The 15,760-nt window shown below is 36.1% G+C and overlaps 1 protein-coding gene across 1 annotated transcript in view; it reads right to left on the reverse strand.

Moving 5' to 3' along the window:
- Positions 1–512: 512 nt before the first annotated feature.
- The window catches only part of JAKMIP1 (janus kinase and microtubule interacting protein 1), an 81,479-nt gene continuing 66,231 nt past the window's right edge, over positions 513–15,760 (reverse strand). Inside the window, exons 20-22 of the mRNA XM_042871683.1 lie at positions 3,402–3,467; positions 1,797–1,841; positions 513–560 (exon numbers count right to left, since the gene is read on the reverse strand). Coding sequence (XP_042727617.1) covers positions 528–560; positions 1,797–1,841; positions 3,402–3,467 — 144 coding nt within the window. The 3' untranslated portion in view covers positions 513–527. The remainder of the gene's footprint in view (positions 561–1,796; positions 1,842–3,401; positions 3,468–15,760) is intronic.

Here is a 15,760-nt window from a genome sequence, read left to right on the forward strand (position 1 = left end):
TCAACACAGAACAGTTTTTGTTTTTTTCTCTCTCTCTCTCTTTTTTTTTTTTTTTTTTTTTGCTTTTTTTTTTTTTTTTTAACCTGTCAGATATTTACTACAGAGAATTTATTGTCAAACACTTATCTTTTTAATATGGATACTAAAAAGGAGATTTTGTGTTACCTGCGTGAAATGCAAACGACATTTGTTGAAAGCATGCAGTATGGAGACAAAGATCTCAGTACTGTAAGAAAACTATTTGGTAGAGAACAGTTCACATAGCATCCAGTAATTGCACTTGGTTTTTTTTCCAGTGTTTGATTGGTGTGTGAGTGTAAATTCTCTTTATACTTTTTTCAGTGTGTATGATGTGCTGGTCCCTATTTGATTATCAAATCATTCCAGCCTGAAGCTATAGATTTAAAAAAACTCTAATTGTAAGTTCAAATATTTTGCAGCTTCAAGTATTATGCAAACACTTTTATGAAAAAATGCACCAATTTAAAGCTGCTCAATAAATGTTTTCTTTTTTTTTGCATGTGGACTCAGCTGTTCACTCCATAGGTTCTTTTAATAACCTGGGTAATAAAAGAAAAAAAAAAGAGAAGAAAAAATGTATTCTTAGCTTCAGACAGACAAAATTAATTTTGTAATAAATGTTGGCATTCACGCCCATCAAAAAGTCTTCCTAAAAGTTTAATGTTAGCTTCAAAATAACAAGAACAAAACAGCCATTAGCAAACAAACCAGATTGACTAGCAATATGGAAGAATGTTTAAGAGTCTCACCAACAAGAAACCATTGTTAGGTTTCTTAAAATGGTCTTTGCTGTGTTACGTTATTCAGGGATAGATTCACTGCTGGCAAAACAAATTAAAGGAAATTGTCTTCCACGCTAGAGTTTTGATATGCCATGAACCCCTGGAAATCTGGAGTGGCTTTATGACTGCACAGCCATGGTAAACGGGACATAATTCAGAACAGATTTCAAAGAAGGAAAAGATTTGAAAAACTGCAAAAGTGGCATAATTTTCAGTTAAAAAAAAAATAAATCAGTGGTTTTAAACCACATCTTAATCCTCTGTCACTGAGGCTGTGAAAAGGAGCAGGAAACTTACATTGCTCCATGGAAGTAGGACTGATTTTATTCTAATCTCTCTTTCTTGTTCTGTGTGAAAGGTAAGCCACTGTAGCTATAGTGCTGCTACAGCTAAAGAAATTCTCTCTGTCCTTTGCACTGTGAATGGGGCAGTGGGAATTACAGTTATGTCTAAAGAAAGACAGATTTCTTAGTCTCATCCTTACTGCGTTCACAAGCACAAAGAAGGTCAGTCATACTTCTTCCCATCATCTCATAATAGAAAATTGAGTTATTTATTTTTTAATTTACTTTGTGGCTTCAAGGATTTTAAGAAAGTAAAATGAAACTTTTTGTATAGTTACAGGACTTTTAGAAAATACAACTGAAAACCAAACACAGGACGGGAGAAAGAATCTTTCAGTAACAGTTGAACTTCAAGATTAAAATGTACCTGCTCTACAGAATTGAGAAGTACCCACTGCAGTTCAGACACTCAGTATCTTAGAATGCAAAACCAATTCTTGTTGAAAAAAGAATGATTTTCTGCAGAAGGCTAGATAGATAGATAGATAGAAGGCATCAATTTGGATCTTACAAGGGACTCTTCCTGTATGTGCAAGCAAAACCAGTAAACGCTTTCCCAGGGTTTCAAAGCCTTACAAAGATGATTCTAAAAACATACCAAAATCCAAGAGCTAAAAATTGAGTACAAAACAATATAAAGAATACCAACCACATGTCTTGACTCAGTTGTGTCATCAAGGCCACAGAATGAATGCTAGTGAAAAAAACAAAAAAAGGAACAAAAACTATAAAATAAGATCAAAAGAAAATGAGGAAAAAAGAAAAAGAAGAAGATGTAAGATATGTAATATGAAATCCAGTGACATAATTTAACAGCAGTTAATTTACATTAATACTAATTTATTGGGCCTGAAAGATCAGTATACAAATTTGACTCTGAAAAGAGGAAAGAAGGTGCAAAATTCATTATCTTAGGATAGCTTTTGCAAACAGTAACATCTGTAGTTCATGTACAATTCAGAAAAATCAGGCTTAGCTCTGTGACTTAGTCAAGTACGTACTCATAATAACATGCCTGAAAGATTTCCTGCAAGAAAACTTACCCAGACACGGGTAAAAGCTATATGCAACTTAAAGGCCAGAGAGTCAGTTATGAGAAAAGCTCAATGTGTTTAAACAGCACTTGCTCCTCATGCACTGGCAGGTAGAATGAAACTGAGACTTTGCATTATTGTTCTGATAGCCTCTGGAAACAGGACAGTTTGCTGAAGAATCTACAGGGTAAAAATACTGCCATTCTTATCTTCTCATTTGAAAGCATTTTACATAATACTTAAAAATTGAATAAATTCCTGAGGGAAAATAAAAATCCATACTAATGAAGAAGTAACTATAAGCAACGTGCTGCCCATAGCTCCAGCCAGTAAGTGGGCTCCATTATCAAAACTGCCCTTCCTTCAAAAGAAAGAATTTACCTCCACAGGAAGTCATCGCGCTCAGTGTCAGTGTCATGTAAATGTCATTCTCCATTCACTTACATTTTAAGCATTAAAAAGAGCAATGAGGTAGAAGTGTATCATTCATTGATTTCCTGACAATACAAATTTCTTTCAGGCATTCAAATTCTGAATGAGACTTCATTTCAAGAAAAAACTGTAAACGTAATATATATAGAAGGAAACCCTGCACTTATCTAGGAGTAGAAGATGAAACCTTGAGAGGTCTCCTGTCAATGTGACAGTAAGAGAGAAAACATTAACAATTTTAACTCATTCCCAGCTTTCTGTTCAGATCGTGATTATAGTATTTCTTTTCCAGTACTTTTCCCCAAACATTGCACATAAGAGCCAGCACAGATTATGCTAACTGCTATTTTCCAGTTTACCACAAGCTGTCTCACCTAGTATCTATGCTACAAACTATGCTTACATTTTGGTAGTAGTAACATTAAGAGATTTTATTTATTTTTTCACAGTTGTGAGATTTGCTAAGCATTACCCATGGAACAGGACGAACATAGCCTCTTCTGTCAAATAAACAAATCATAATGCTGTTATTTGACTTAAACTACAGGAAAAAAATCCTCCTTGTTTTAGTCTAATGACTTCCCTACTTGACAGAAAAACCCAAACAGCAGATGATCATGAGTTTATGAGGGACAGAGCTTTGTTTATTGCAATAAGGACTTGAACTAAAATTTGATCCTTCTTGTATTAAAATAGATCTCTCAAGAGTAGGTTAAATCCTATTACCATCAGTGTAACTGGGAAAAATCAGTACGAGAAGGAAAATCATTGTTATTGACCAGGTTTACCTTTTCCTCAATTTCTTTGAGTTGCCTTTTTTGAAGTTCTATTTTATCTTCTAGTTCTCGAATCCTCTGGAACAAAAAAAAAAGTTAAATAGATCTTATAGTATCTACTTTGGAAAGCATATGAATCAAAAATATGTTAAATAGCTTAAACACAGAATAAATACCCTTTATTAATGTAGCACTTCCTGCTCAGTTATACTAGCCGTGCAGATGGTAGGATTGTTCCACATTTCCATAAAACACCATTTTAAACAAGCTTCATATCATCTTGTTTACTACCAGGTTGTCTAAACTCACCACTCATAAATCATACTTTTAAGATACATATAGAGATAAGGCCAGTTAGCACCAAAATTCCAAGAAGTACAACAAGACTGCTTTCTCTGTAACTGCCAGAAGGTTTTTTTTTTTTACTTACCTACAGAGTCAGCTTATGACAGTTATATTTTAACACTCCACTTTCCTTTCCTGTAAAACATGACTATGCTTCTGAGATATTTCTGCTATACCAGAAAAAATAAGCATGCTTAGACTTTCAATTCACCACCAAGATGCCATTCTGACATTCAGACCCTTTATTATGATGACCCTCTCCCACCAGCATCAGAGAGAATATCTCCACTACAGCTCTCTCTAACTTCAAGAACCTTACTTGTTCAAAGCATCTCCAAAAATATGGTTGTTGTTGGGTCCACACATCTGACCTTATTTCTGCTCCCCTTTCCTTTCTGTAAGTTCCCTCTATTTTTTCTTTTTTTTAATAATAAGTTTACTGGGCTTTTAGATTAAGAGGATGCATTTTATTAGTACGTTTAGTATATAGTAGACTTTATAAAGTTCGTGAACTCTTTTTACAGGTAGAAATCTGGGATCTCCTACTAACAGCTTCTGGGAATGAAGGAGCAACTTTTCAAATTATCAGCTCTTTGGAATTAACTGCCTGACCTCTCCCTGGCCTATAAAAATTAAGGTTATTAGCAGTTCCTGAACTTTGAAAGGAAAATTATCTTCCGGTCTAATTTCTGTGCACACGCTAATAAATTGAACGTAGGAGCTGCTGTACCACTCCCAAATTATTTTATTATTATTTTATTATTTTATCCATCTGAACAGTATATCTTTCAGAAGAGCAACTAGTCAATACTTATACACCAGTGAGATCAAATGAAGGTTTGACTCATTCATCTGCTTTCAACTCAAGGACTTCCAATGGTGGGAAATGCCTGACCCTCACAGCAGCCCACAACATTCCTAGCAGCAGCAACTGATCCCAGTACTATTCAGTATTGCTTTAGGAACCACAACGCCTAGGGTTTAACCTTTTGAATCTAACCTGGAGATATCCCAAAAGATGAGGTACATCCACCCCACAGCTCAGCATGCCCACAGCTGTTGCCATAAAAATATTGCAGGCAGATTGCAAACAATAATCTTGATATTACTGCTGCTTTTTTAAAGAAAAGACTTTGTTTCAATGATTGTTTTGAACACTGTGCAGTTGGATTAAGTTAATCAAAACCCTCCCACCATAACGTGCCACATCACTCAGAGATTTCCCCAGATAATATAAATGCACAAACCAGGTTGCCCTCACATAACATAAGTGCATGAAGCCTTGCTGACAATAACAAATGCCTGGTGCACAGCTGTATTAATTTCACTTTTCCTCTATTACCTTTGAATTGATTTATAGTTCATCTGCTCTCGGCTCACAGCATTTCTGTCTCTCAAGCAATCGCTTTCATATACTGTATGTAGCAGGAATATTACAAACCTGTGAGAAGCCACAGGATATGAACCATGTAGATGTAATCATCTCTGAGTTCTCTGCTCTATCAGCTCACACTCATATTTCTCTCCCACTAATTTCAGTTCTGCTGATTCCTATTTACAACTGCATCCCAGACCTGTGTGATAGAATTCAACTCTGGGGGTGATGCCATGCTCTGTGATAAAATCAGACTGCAGGGAGTTGAGTGGAAAGAAGCAATAACTTTAAATGCTGTTTTCACCTTCAGGATTCATTGTGCAAGATGTTTTTTCAATGTGTGTGGAGAACTATCCTTCCGAAAAAGTAAGAACACTAAACAGCCCTGAACACCTGGGGTTTTTCTCACCTCAGGGTTTGGAGCAAGTTCTCTTTTATATAAGAACATTTTAATTAGACAGCATTTTTCAGATTTCTGTTAATTAAGTAAAAATTGAGATGTTATTATTCCCTCATGAATTTTTAATCTTTTCAGAAGATTACAGCTATTCAGTTATTCTCTCCAGTTATTTGGAATAGTTCTAAAAATGAAGGCTGAGTTTTCTGTTTTGCAGTTCTTACCTATAACCCGTCATAACTGTTAAGCTTGGTGCAACTACATTAGAGGTGGGTGAAAAGAGTCTTAGGGTGAAAAAAATTATGCATTCCTAAGAATCAGTTTAAATACCAAGACAACCTAGAAATTAAAAAGGAATACATACAGGGCTGCATTTCATATGCGTGAAAATCTGTTTACAGAAAATCTTCGAAATGACAAGATGTGTGTCAGTAGGGCAGACAAAAACAGAGTGAATATTGCCTGTAGGGCAGATGTTTCTATATATATACACAAACATACACACATATATGTCTATTAAGAGACCTGTTCCAAGTTTGCCACTTAAAAATGACATGCTGAAGTAAGAATACAAATGTTTAAATAGCCGTCATTCTCTTTACATGCATGGAAAAGGCAATGGCAATAGAACACAGAAGACTTAAACTTCAATCGAGTAATATACTGTACCTTTGCAACAAGAACTAGAGTTCAAACCTACAGGACAGAATTTGTTCTAAAAAGCAACAGTGGGCTGGAATTTTCCACCACTGTATAAAAGCTTGGTGCTGTTTATTTGCACGTATTTGCTCGTGTTGCCCTGGAGTATGGCAGGAGGATTATCCAGGGGGATGAAGTGGGTGTAACTATTGCAGTCAACATCCCGTGACTGCACAGGGTCAGCCCAGCTCAGCTATTTACGTATCCTGAAATATCTTGTTCAATTCATTACCTATTTCCATGTAATTCAAAAGATGCCTTTAAAAATACAGAAATAATTTTGCAACAGGAAAAAAAAACACAACAAAATCAACACAGAGATTTAAATTCACGTAGAGTAGCTAATACATCAAAATAAACATATTTTCCCCTTGTGCATATATCTGCATTTATAGCATTATCTTGACCATAGTGAGATAATAATTTGCAGAATATGACTTCAAAAATACACATAAGATACATAAAATAAAAATAGCTTAAATAAGAGTATCTTCTAGAAACACCAACATGTGTTCTTCAGTCACGAGCTATAGTAAACCACTGAGAAAGAAAATACAGAAAAAATTACACATCCTAATTAAGACTGAAGTCAGAACTTCTTGATATTCAGTACAAATGCTTACATCTTTATCAACTCTTCCTTTTATTTGCAAGTGTTTGCAATCAAGAATCTGTGGACTCACTCTCAGATCCTCACAGCACTTGATTAGTTGCTTTCAATGAACTCTGATTTGTTTATGTTTGCAAAGCACAGTTGTAACAACAAATCATGCAGAAATATTTTATTGTTGTCAGGATTTTCCATCTACTATCATGCTATAGCTTTAAGCTGATGATAAGTCAAGATTTCCTACTGTGTCTTATGGAGGTATAAATATTTCAATACAATGATACCTTTGGCTTTGTGCTTGAACAAGGCAGTTTAAAACCAGTGTAATTTCTACAGAACAGCAGACTGTGTGAAGAACCAGTAAAATCTATGGTACAGTGCTATTAAAACACTAAGATGTCTTGGTTGAGAAGATACCTACAAATTGTTCTTTTGCTTATTTTCATTATTTTAGAAGGGGGTGGAAGACAAGGGTAATCTGAAAGCAGGACAATAATTATGTTTCCATGAAAAGCCTTGGTATTGGCCTCAATCAGGGTAGGCATGAGGGACAGAACAAAGTAGTGTTCAAGCTGGGTTCCAGCAGCTCCTATGTTACTACAGTCAATAGCTGCCCATTAGCCCCATGAGTGCTTTCTGGAACTGGCAGGGTTCCTGAGAATAACACGGTGTTGTCAAATCACAAGGCCAGACAAAGGAGCTGCTTTGGCAAACAAAAAGCTGAAAAGAAACAGCACAATGAGAATATAACCATAAAAAAGAAGAGGGCTGTGCTAGGATATGGGTCCTTAATACTATGCTCCACACCTGCATTCACAACCAATCTACCAAAATACTGAATACAGATCTGCCATTCAACCTGCAATAGCAAATAAAAAACTCACAAAACTTTAGGATGATGGATGGGCAGATTTGTGAATAGTCTGTTACCACTTCACCTGCATGTATGTCTTCCAAGCATCCATTTTAGTACAGAAAAAAACTACTTGATAAATCATAGTTCCACCAGCAGTTTCTTGCCACTGCTCTTCGGGGTCCTGCGAGCAGCCAAAAGGGGCTGCCAGCCTGCTGCCATCCCAAGGTAACAGCAGATGGCTCTACCAGCCAAGCTATGCTGCAGTAGTAGAACTGCTCAGTCAGCAGCCAGGCTCCTCCTGGAAATCCTTTCGCACTTCCAGTCAGACACAGAAAAAACATGCTGAAGATGTGCAATATGTGCCTTATTACTTAACTGCAATTTGAACAGACATTTAAGATCCATTATAAATTATTTTTTAGTAGTAGTTTGGCAAAGGAAGGTGGCACTCAGTCCCGTGGCATTCACCCTGATAAACTAACGGTAAGCTAAGAGAAAGAACATCCAGAAGGCTAAGGCACCTAAAGCATAAATATTCTTTGAAGACAATAGTTAAGTGATAGGCATATGATGGAAACTTTGCTCAAGTACCAAACACTCAGGGCTGTCAAACTGCCTAAAAGAAGCAAATTGAGTATTTTTCCCAAGCATAAGATTCTTAATATGTGTATTTCTTTTAAATGCACATAACCATCATTTTTTTTCACCTCACGGTGGAAAGTCCATCTTTCTGGGAAACAAGATGCACTTCTTGAATGCAGTTATTTACTTAAGTAGTTATTTCACTTTGGTTAATTTGGATGGCAAGTGCCTTTGTGTATCTTCCAGTAATGGCAGGGAAATTCAGAAATTCAGACACTCGGCTCTTACTTCTAAGGTAATAGAGGGCTGAGGCACCAAGATGGAAGTGCATAACATTGCTGTATCTTGCTGCCTTTCACAAAGCATAGACAGTTCCACAGTGCTTCAGTACTCCCGAGAAAACACCTTGTAATAATGAGTAGCCAGCACAGATATGAATAGAGCATACCACTGAGATAAAGGCAGCAGGTTCCTTGCAGACCATTCAAATCAGAGGTGAGGTTCAATGGAAGGATGTTAATGTACTGCCAATGGAGAACCAGTTAAATATGCTAGGTGTTCATTTCAAAGGGAAATTTCTTTTATTTTCAGTATGGTCTGGTTCTCGTGGCTGTACAGCAACCTCAAGGATATAAGCACCTCTGGACCATCTGAGGAATCAAGGTTTATGTGAAATGCAAACAGCAAGATGGATATTCACCTGGAAACATTACTCCACTTTGAGTAACAGATAAATTCTATTAGCACAGGTTTAAAAACCTGCCTTATGGAGTAAAGAAGAACAGATAACAAAGCTAGTAGTGAAAATGATATTGCACTTCAGATACTTCATATCATTGAATGCTTTAACAAGTATGAAAAAACTGCTCAATTAAAAAAAAAGATTACATCCCACATAGTACGCATGAAGTATGTATGCACAGTTGGTATTAGCAATCCATCTACATTAAGTATCTTTTCCATGAATACACTACCCGTTCTAAAGGAGCACTTAATAAATGGAAATCCTCCCAGTGAGCTCAGTGAGCCCTGTATTTCAATCATAGAGCCTTCATTTTTATTCTGAAGGTAATAAATCAGCCCACAGATGATTTGTCATCATTCTGAGACTTTGACATCTCAGGAAATTTTGCATTACAAAGAAAGATCTGAAGTGTAAAGAAGTGCCTTGCTACTCGGAAAAGCCAATGTGCAAATTTTCCCTACCATCTAATGAACATGTGTAGATTTCTTAAATTTCTTAGTTTTTCTTTCATGATACTTCAAATTCTGATGAGAAATGGCCATCCCTCTGTGCAATTATGCAATTCATTTCACACACTCAGGCTTTTTACCTTATCTCTCAGCTTCCTTTTTAGTAGGAAACACAGATTTTGAGAATTCTGATGCTTCCTGGTTATCGGATAGCTATGCACATTGGATGTGCTGTAAACGAAATGGAACATCTTCATTTATGTCTTTTGTCCTCTCCAATTCACTTGTAGCACAAGCCAACTGTTCTCAGTCCTGAACCAACACCTTGGATGGCTTCAAGTCCTCAAGGACATTTGCTAGCTGGGGAAAATGCTACCAGGAAAGAAAATTCTATGGCAAATTTCAGCTGCTGAAACAATGAGACTTCATGCAAGTTCATCCAGCTGCAGACCCAACATTCTTGCTTTCTAGAAAAAGAGTAAGTAAAAGGCCCATAGGAACAAACTTCGTTTTACTGGCAGCTACATCAGCATTTATCTGCCTGCAAAATACACTTTTTGTCATACTGCTATCATTGCGAGAACACAACAGTGCAATTCTAATCAGGGGTATAGAAATCACCTTAATAGTTCCTGTGACCCACTCTTATTGGATTTACGTCCATCAGCAAATCAAAGAAAACAATTTGATAATTTTAGCACAAAGCAGACAAAGGAGGATTTGCTAAGCTGCTTATGTCCTTGGCTCTGAAATGTTTGAAAGGTTCACGCTGATGTATATTTACAGGATGTGCACCATGGATGGACTATATCAGATGCTGAATTTTTGAATCTAGCATATCATCAAGAACAAAGACAAGAATATTGTTTCATTATATCACTCTTTTAAGCAGCTTCTCAAGGATATCAAGATGCAGGTATGTAAGGTACTTAATAGTGAACAGTGGTGTAACTATGGTACGTGTACAAATTTAAACAAAGATGCATATAAACTGATATGCTTTTAGCTATTATTCAAGTCACTTAGATGATGGATAAAATTCCTTAATGAAAAAAATAAGAACATAATATATATTTAAATCAAACGTATTTTAGCAGTTGTTTTAAGGATTACAATGTATAACAATGAAATACATATGGGACAATTGTCACACACATTAACTCAAGCTGTTGTATCTGCTACTGTAAGAGATGTAGGCTTAGGAATCCAAATATTCCCTTTAGTTTCATATTCCTAAATTGTGATTTTGCATACTGAACATAAGGAAAAAAAAACAAGCACACTTTAGTATCATTAAATTAAGCCTATTTGTGTTGCCATTTTGTTTTACTTCATGAACAAAAACTTCAGGCCAGTTGAATGTATTACATCATCTTTGATACTCTGTACTTCTCAAAATTATCATTAATATACTTCTTTACAAAGCAGGTAATACCCCATTCCTTTCTGTGTTCTGTAGTCTCAACCATGATAATTCAATTGATTATTACTCAAGTAGGAGAATTGTTCTTACTAAGCTTTGTTACACACTTTGCAATCGCTTTATTTGCCCTCCTGAAGAGAATGAATCTTTTAGCAGCTCCACTGATGCATCTTTCAGCACGGAAGTTAACATGTACTCAATTACATGGTAGTAAACCAGTGAATTTTATAAATGCATTTCCCTTACAATAAATGTTTTTTATAAGCTGATACTAAACATGAAGATATGGCTTAATATTTACTAGTAAACTTGATTTATTACTGAAGTCATTTAAGCTTTAAGTATATACCGAGTGGTTATTCTAAGTCTGTGGGAACTCAGAAGACCAAGCACTCAATATCTTGACTCCTTGGCTGTCCAGAAACGTTATTATTATTAAAATATTTTTTTTCAGTTAGCGCTAGATTCTTGTTATCTATATTCTTGTATTTAAATAGAAAATTTCAAGGTAAATAATTATCATGATATATACATGAATTGTGCATATGAAAGTACATTTAGACTACACTCTTTACACCTTCTGTTTTCTATATACTCCAGTACTCTTTCTGTTTTTAGAATTTCTTTCTTAGCCTTCCACTGTCCTTGCTAAGAAACACAGGGCATTCAGAATTTCAGCATTCAAATTTCAGGTGAGAGTTTTCTAGATTCCGTTCTTGCTTTCAGGCATGCAGTTGCTCTTCACTTGAGTACAACCTGAATCAAACCTCACTAAAGGCAAAAGCAGCAGATTTTTCATTTAAATTTGTAGGTATTGCACCAGTACAGCTATCATCACTTACACAGACAAGTAGCATCACTAAAGCAATTAGCAAATCAGCATGGTTTGATCTGAAGCCTAAACAGACGGAAAACATATATAACAAAGCACTGTAAGATAAAAATGTAGAAATGACTAAAATTAACTCTCATCTGTGGGAACTAACAGAATTTTATTATGCTGCTGTTTTTACAGCAGCAATGATGGTTTGAAAGACTCAATATTCACTTCTGCGTAGTAAATCAATACCACAGGCCAACTGTCATTAACCCGGTCATTATATGCTTCATGACTATAGATTACAGTTAGCTCCAAAAGCATGTGTGAATACCAAAAATGCACCATCACCAATAATCTATTGTACACTGAACAGTGAATATTTCCCAACTGCAAACATTAATGACTGCAAAAAAATCCTTGTTTGTCCTATGAATTCATCTTCACACAGCTGCATGCAAATAAATGGAGATGAACTTTGCTAGCACCATGACACTTCAGATTTAAAATTAAAGCATTAAAACAGATGATATCTATCAAGAAGTAAATTAGCTGAGAATTACCCCAATCACTAATGTATAAGTAATCTTAGTAATACTTTTGCCTTACTGACTGTGACAAAACTGTGGGATTTTGACCAAGTCACAGACTGGCAGAGGGCAACATGCCAGAGAGGAGAAACTAAAGATAAGACCTTCTCATGCCTGTCACCAAGCTACACCAAGCATAGCATCCTCTCTAATTTGATAAAATAAGCATCCATCTCTCTCTGACTCTCCAGAGCCTCCACAGTTAAACATTAAGCCTTAACAATTCTCCCCAGGTGAAAAATAAATGGTTTATCAACCATAACATATTACACAGTGAAGTAGAATAACTGCTGAATTTATCCAAGTTCTACCTGAGCATCATTAATATATCAAGCAGCAAATCTCAGGTTCCAACTTCACACAGGCAATTGATATTTCAACAAATTAATGTTATTAAAAGATGGGTTTCAGAGAAAACCCTAAAGCAAAACAAAATAACAACAAATACGTATTCTGAATAGCTGTGCTAATAGAGTCATATGGACACAGTTACATTCTATCCTATGCATTTGTGAACAAGGTGTTCCCTCCCACGTACTACAAGATAGTATGGAAAAATTGTTCTACCTATGAGTTAGTAGGGAGAACGCACAGTGGAGTAGCATCCACCATGCTTAACTTATAAGCAGTAAGGTCTCTTGCCTTCTCATAGAACTCTTGTCCTGTGCCTTCTTCCAGTAAAACGTGCAAAGTGGTGTTTTGTGTTTATATCACTGATGAATAATTCTGCCTGGTCATAGGAGTAAAGGCTTCAAGAAAACACAGTTAAAATATTTACAGCTATATGCTATTTGGGGCTGGAATTTGGATGCCCTCAGCATTTCAGAGGAATGAAATGACGACTTCCATTACTCTGTGAAAATGTGCTTCACCCAGCAATATTCTAAACTGAGTTTAGAACTAAACTAGACTCTTCTCCCCACCTCAGCTTAGTAAATTATTGGATTACATTCATAAAATCTGTCTCCCACATCCTTTCTAATTGGCAGCAAACACTTTCGGAATGGAGGTGGTGTCAATCTGGTGTTCTTCAAGGATTTTCTAGTTTCTTGTACTTAAAATGACTTAAATGAAATCAAGAATAAATTCTGATTCTATTATATATTTTCCTGATGTACGACAGCCAACAGTAAAATGTAATTTAATCTATCCTGATTTAGAACTTGGCTCTCATCACTTTCCACAGTTTCTTACTGCAGAAATGAGCTACAACCAGTAATTGGAATAAAGATACTATATGATAAATAATAAAGCAAAATTTGACCTTTAAAATTTACTAATTTCATCAGGAAACTAATACACAAGCTTTTTTTCAGGAGATCCAGCAACGTGGCTCTTACTTTTTTAATTAAAAAAAAAAAAAGTCAACAGAGCTTGCTTGATTAAGAAGTTGATATCACTACTTCAGAAATATATTGTACTGCTCTACTTGAAGTAATCTTTTCTAGGAGAGGTTTTTTATAGCTACACCACCACATTTTTCTCCTTTTGAGAAAATGCTTACTGTGAAGCATGTTATTTATGTAAAATCCCCTCCCTCACAAAACCAGCTAGAAATAATCCTAATAATTTCTCAAGTGCACAAAAGTCACAGCTCTGCATAGGCTAAAGCATACATGTTAATTTTAAAAGAAGTCCTGTTAGAAATAAACTGGCTTACAAAAGCTCATAAAAAGACTATAGCATACAATATAACAAATACAGGAACAGCAGTGGAGCAGCATGCACCCTATGGCTAGGAGCAAATAGCACAAGCTGCTTGTGACAGATTTTTAATTAACATATCTTGCCTCTCACAAACAGAGGGGATGATCAAAACACCATCAATGACTTGAAAGGAATACTGTCATTATGCTTCAGCCACAGGTCTGTCCCCCAGATCTGCATGTTGCTCTCTGAGTTAGTAAAAGTTTGTATGTCTTAGCAAGCAGATCTAATCAGCGTTTGTCTGATTTGGTTCCACGGAAGCCTGGTTTCCTTCATGCATATTGGATACACATGAATGATTTTATTTATACACTAATAATCATAATGTGAGGCTAAACAGGCACAAGATGAACAGAGCTTCCAAAGCAAAACAGGGCTTAACATCCTAAAACATGTTTATTGCATTCAAACGTTTAAACACAGGGACTAAAAACTAGGGCTTCATACCTACACAAATGAGCACACATAAAGCAGCACAGGCTCACTTTGGACAATTTTTATTCATGCATGTCTGCATCCTTTTCAGACAGTATATTCTCCAGAAAAAAAACCTTTGCCTTTCTTTGTAAAACCAGCAGGCCCATCATGCTGCCATGTCATTCTCCTTATCCTCCATTTCAGGAGATAAAGAATGGTACATACAGCAAAAGCACTGTAAAGTGCATAAATGTGAACAAGTCTTGACTACATTTTTGCCAGAATACAGTGTAGTTGGTGCTTGCTAACAACCCTGTGTCCACAAAACCTCTGGTATCCATAAATTCATCAAGAAAAGAGGACACTCATTTAATGTAGCATCTAAATATATTTAGCACATTTAGAACAGCTTCATTCTTATATGAAGACTCTGACAACTCCAAGGTGCTCTCTTTTTTGTAGCATTTCAGCTTCTGCCACCAGCTATGGCAGACACATTTAGTCCTGTGAGGATTAGCTCTGTAACACTACTGTTCTATACTATGGCTTTTTGTTTATTTTTCTGTTGTCTTTTTAAGCTGTACATTTTTGCACACAACTACTAGATTAACAGCATTGACCACTGGTCCCATACAAATACAAACCTCAGGAAGAAAACAACTGAGAAGAAACTGAGTAAAGAATTTCAAATGCAATATGCTTGCTTTCCATACTTTAGGGAAATTAACTGCCATCTTTGACGTTATTTTTCCTGTCAACAACAGGAGGTTAAAAATAGATGACTAAAATGCTTAGCTTCTTATTAGGCAGCAGAATTAGCTTAACATGTCCTGCAGGGCTGCAACATAAGTATGTTGAGATGGGCACAACACGAAATTCCAATGACACACTATAATGTGGGTCTGGAGACAGATACATAAATATCCATGGCTAATGAGGCTATGCTTACATTACCATTTTGCTTTAAGGCAGAAGAGAAGTCTCATCCATTATAGGATAAGGGACAATGGTTCTAAACCAAAGGACGGGAGATTTTCACTGAATGTCAGGGGTAAATTTTCACTGAAAAGGTGGCAAAGTGCTGGAATGCGTTGTTCAGAGAAGTTGTGGATGTTCCTGGAGGTATTCAAGGCTGGTTTGGGTGGGGCCCTGGGCAGCCTGCCCTCAGCAGCAGATGGAACTAGATGATCTTTGAGGTCCCTTCCAGCTCCAACCATTCTATAATCCATCATGTTTGACTTTAATTTGTGGAGCAATCCATAAATACATAAACCAGACTGAAATGAAGGTATGTTCTAACATATCTTCAGTGAGCAATACATGGGACCAAACTAACAACCCAACACAACCCAAAGAAAA

The sequence above is a fragment of the Lagopus leucura genome, unplaced genomic scaffold, assembly GCF_019238085.1.
Source record: "Lagopus leucura isolate 7727_CA_CO unplaced genomic scaffold, USGS_WTPT01 Super-Scaffold_100004, whole genome shotgun sequence".
NCBI classification, from domain to species: domain Eukaryota; kingdom Metazoa; phylum Chordata; class Aves; order Galliformes; family Phasianidae; genus Lagopus; species Lagopus leucura.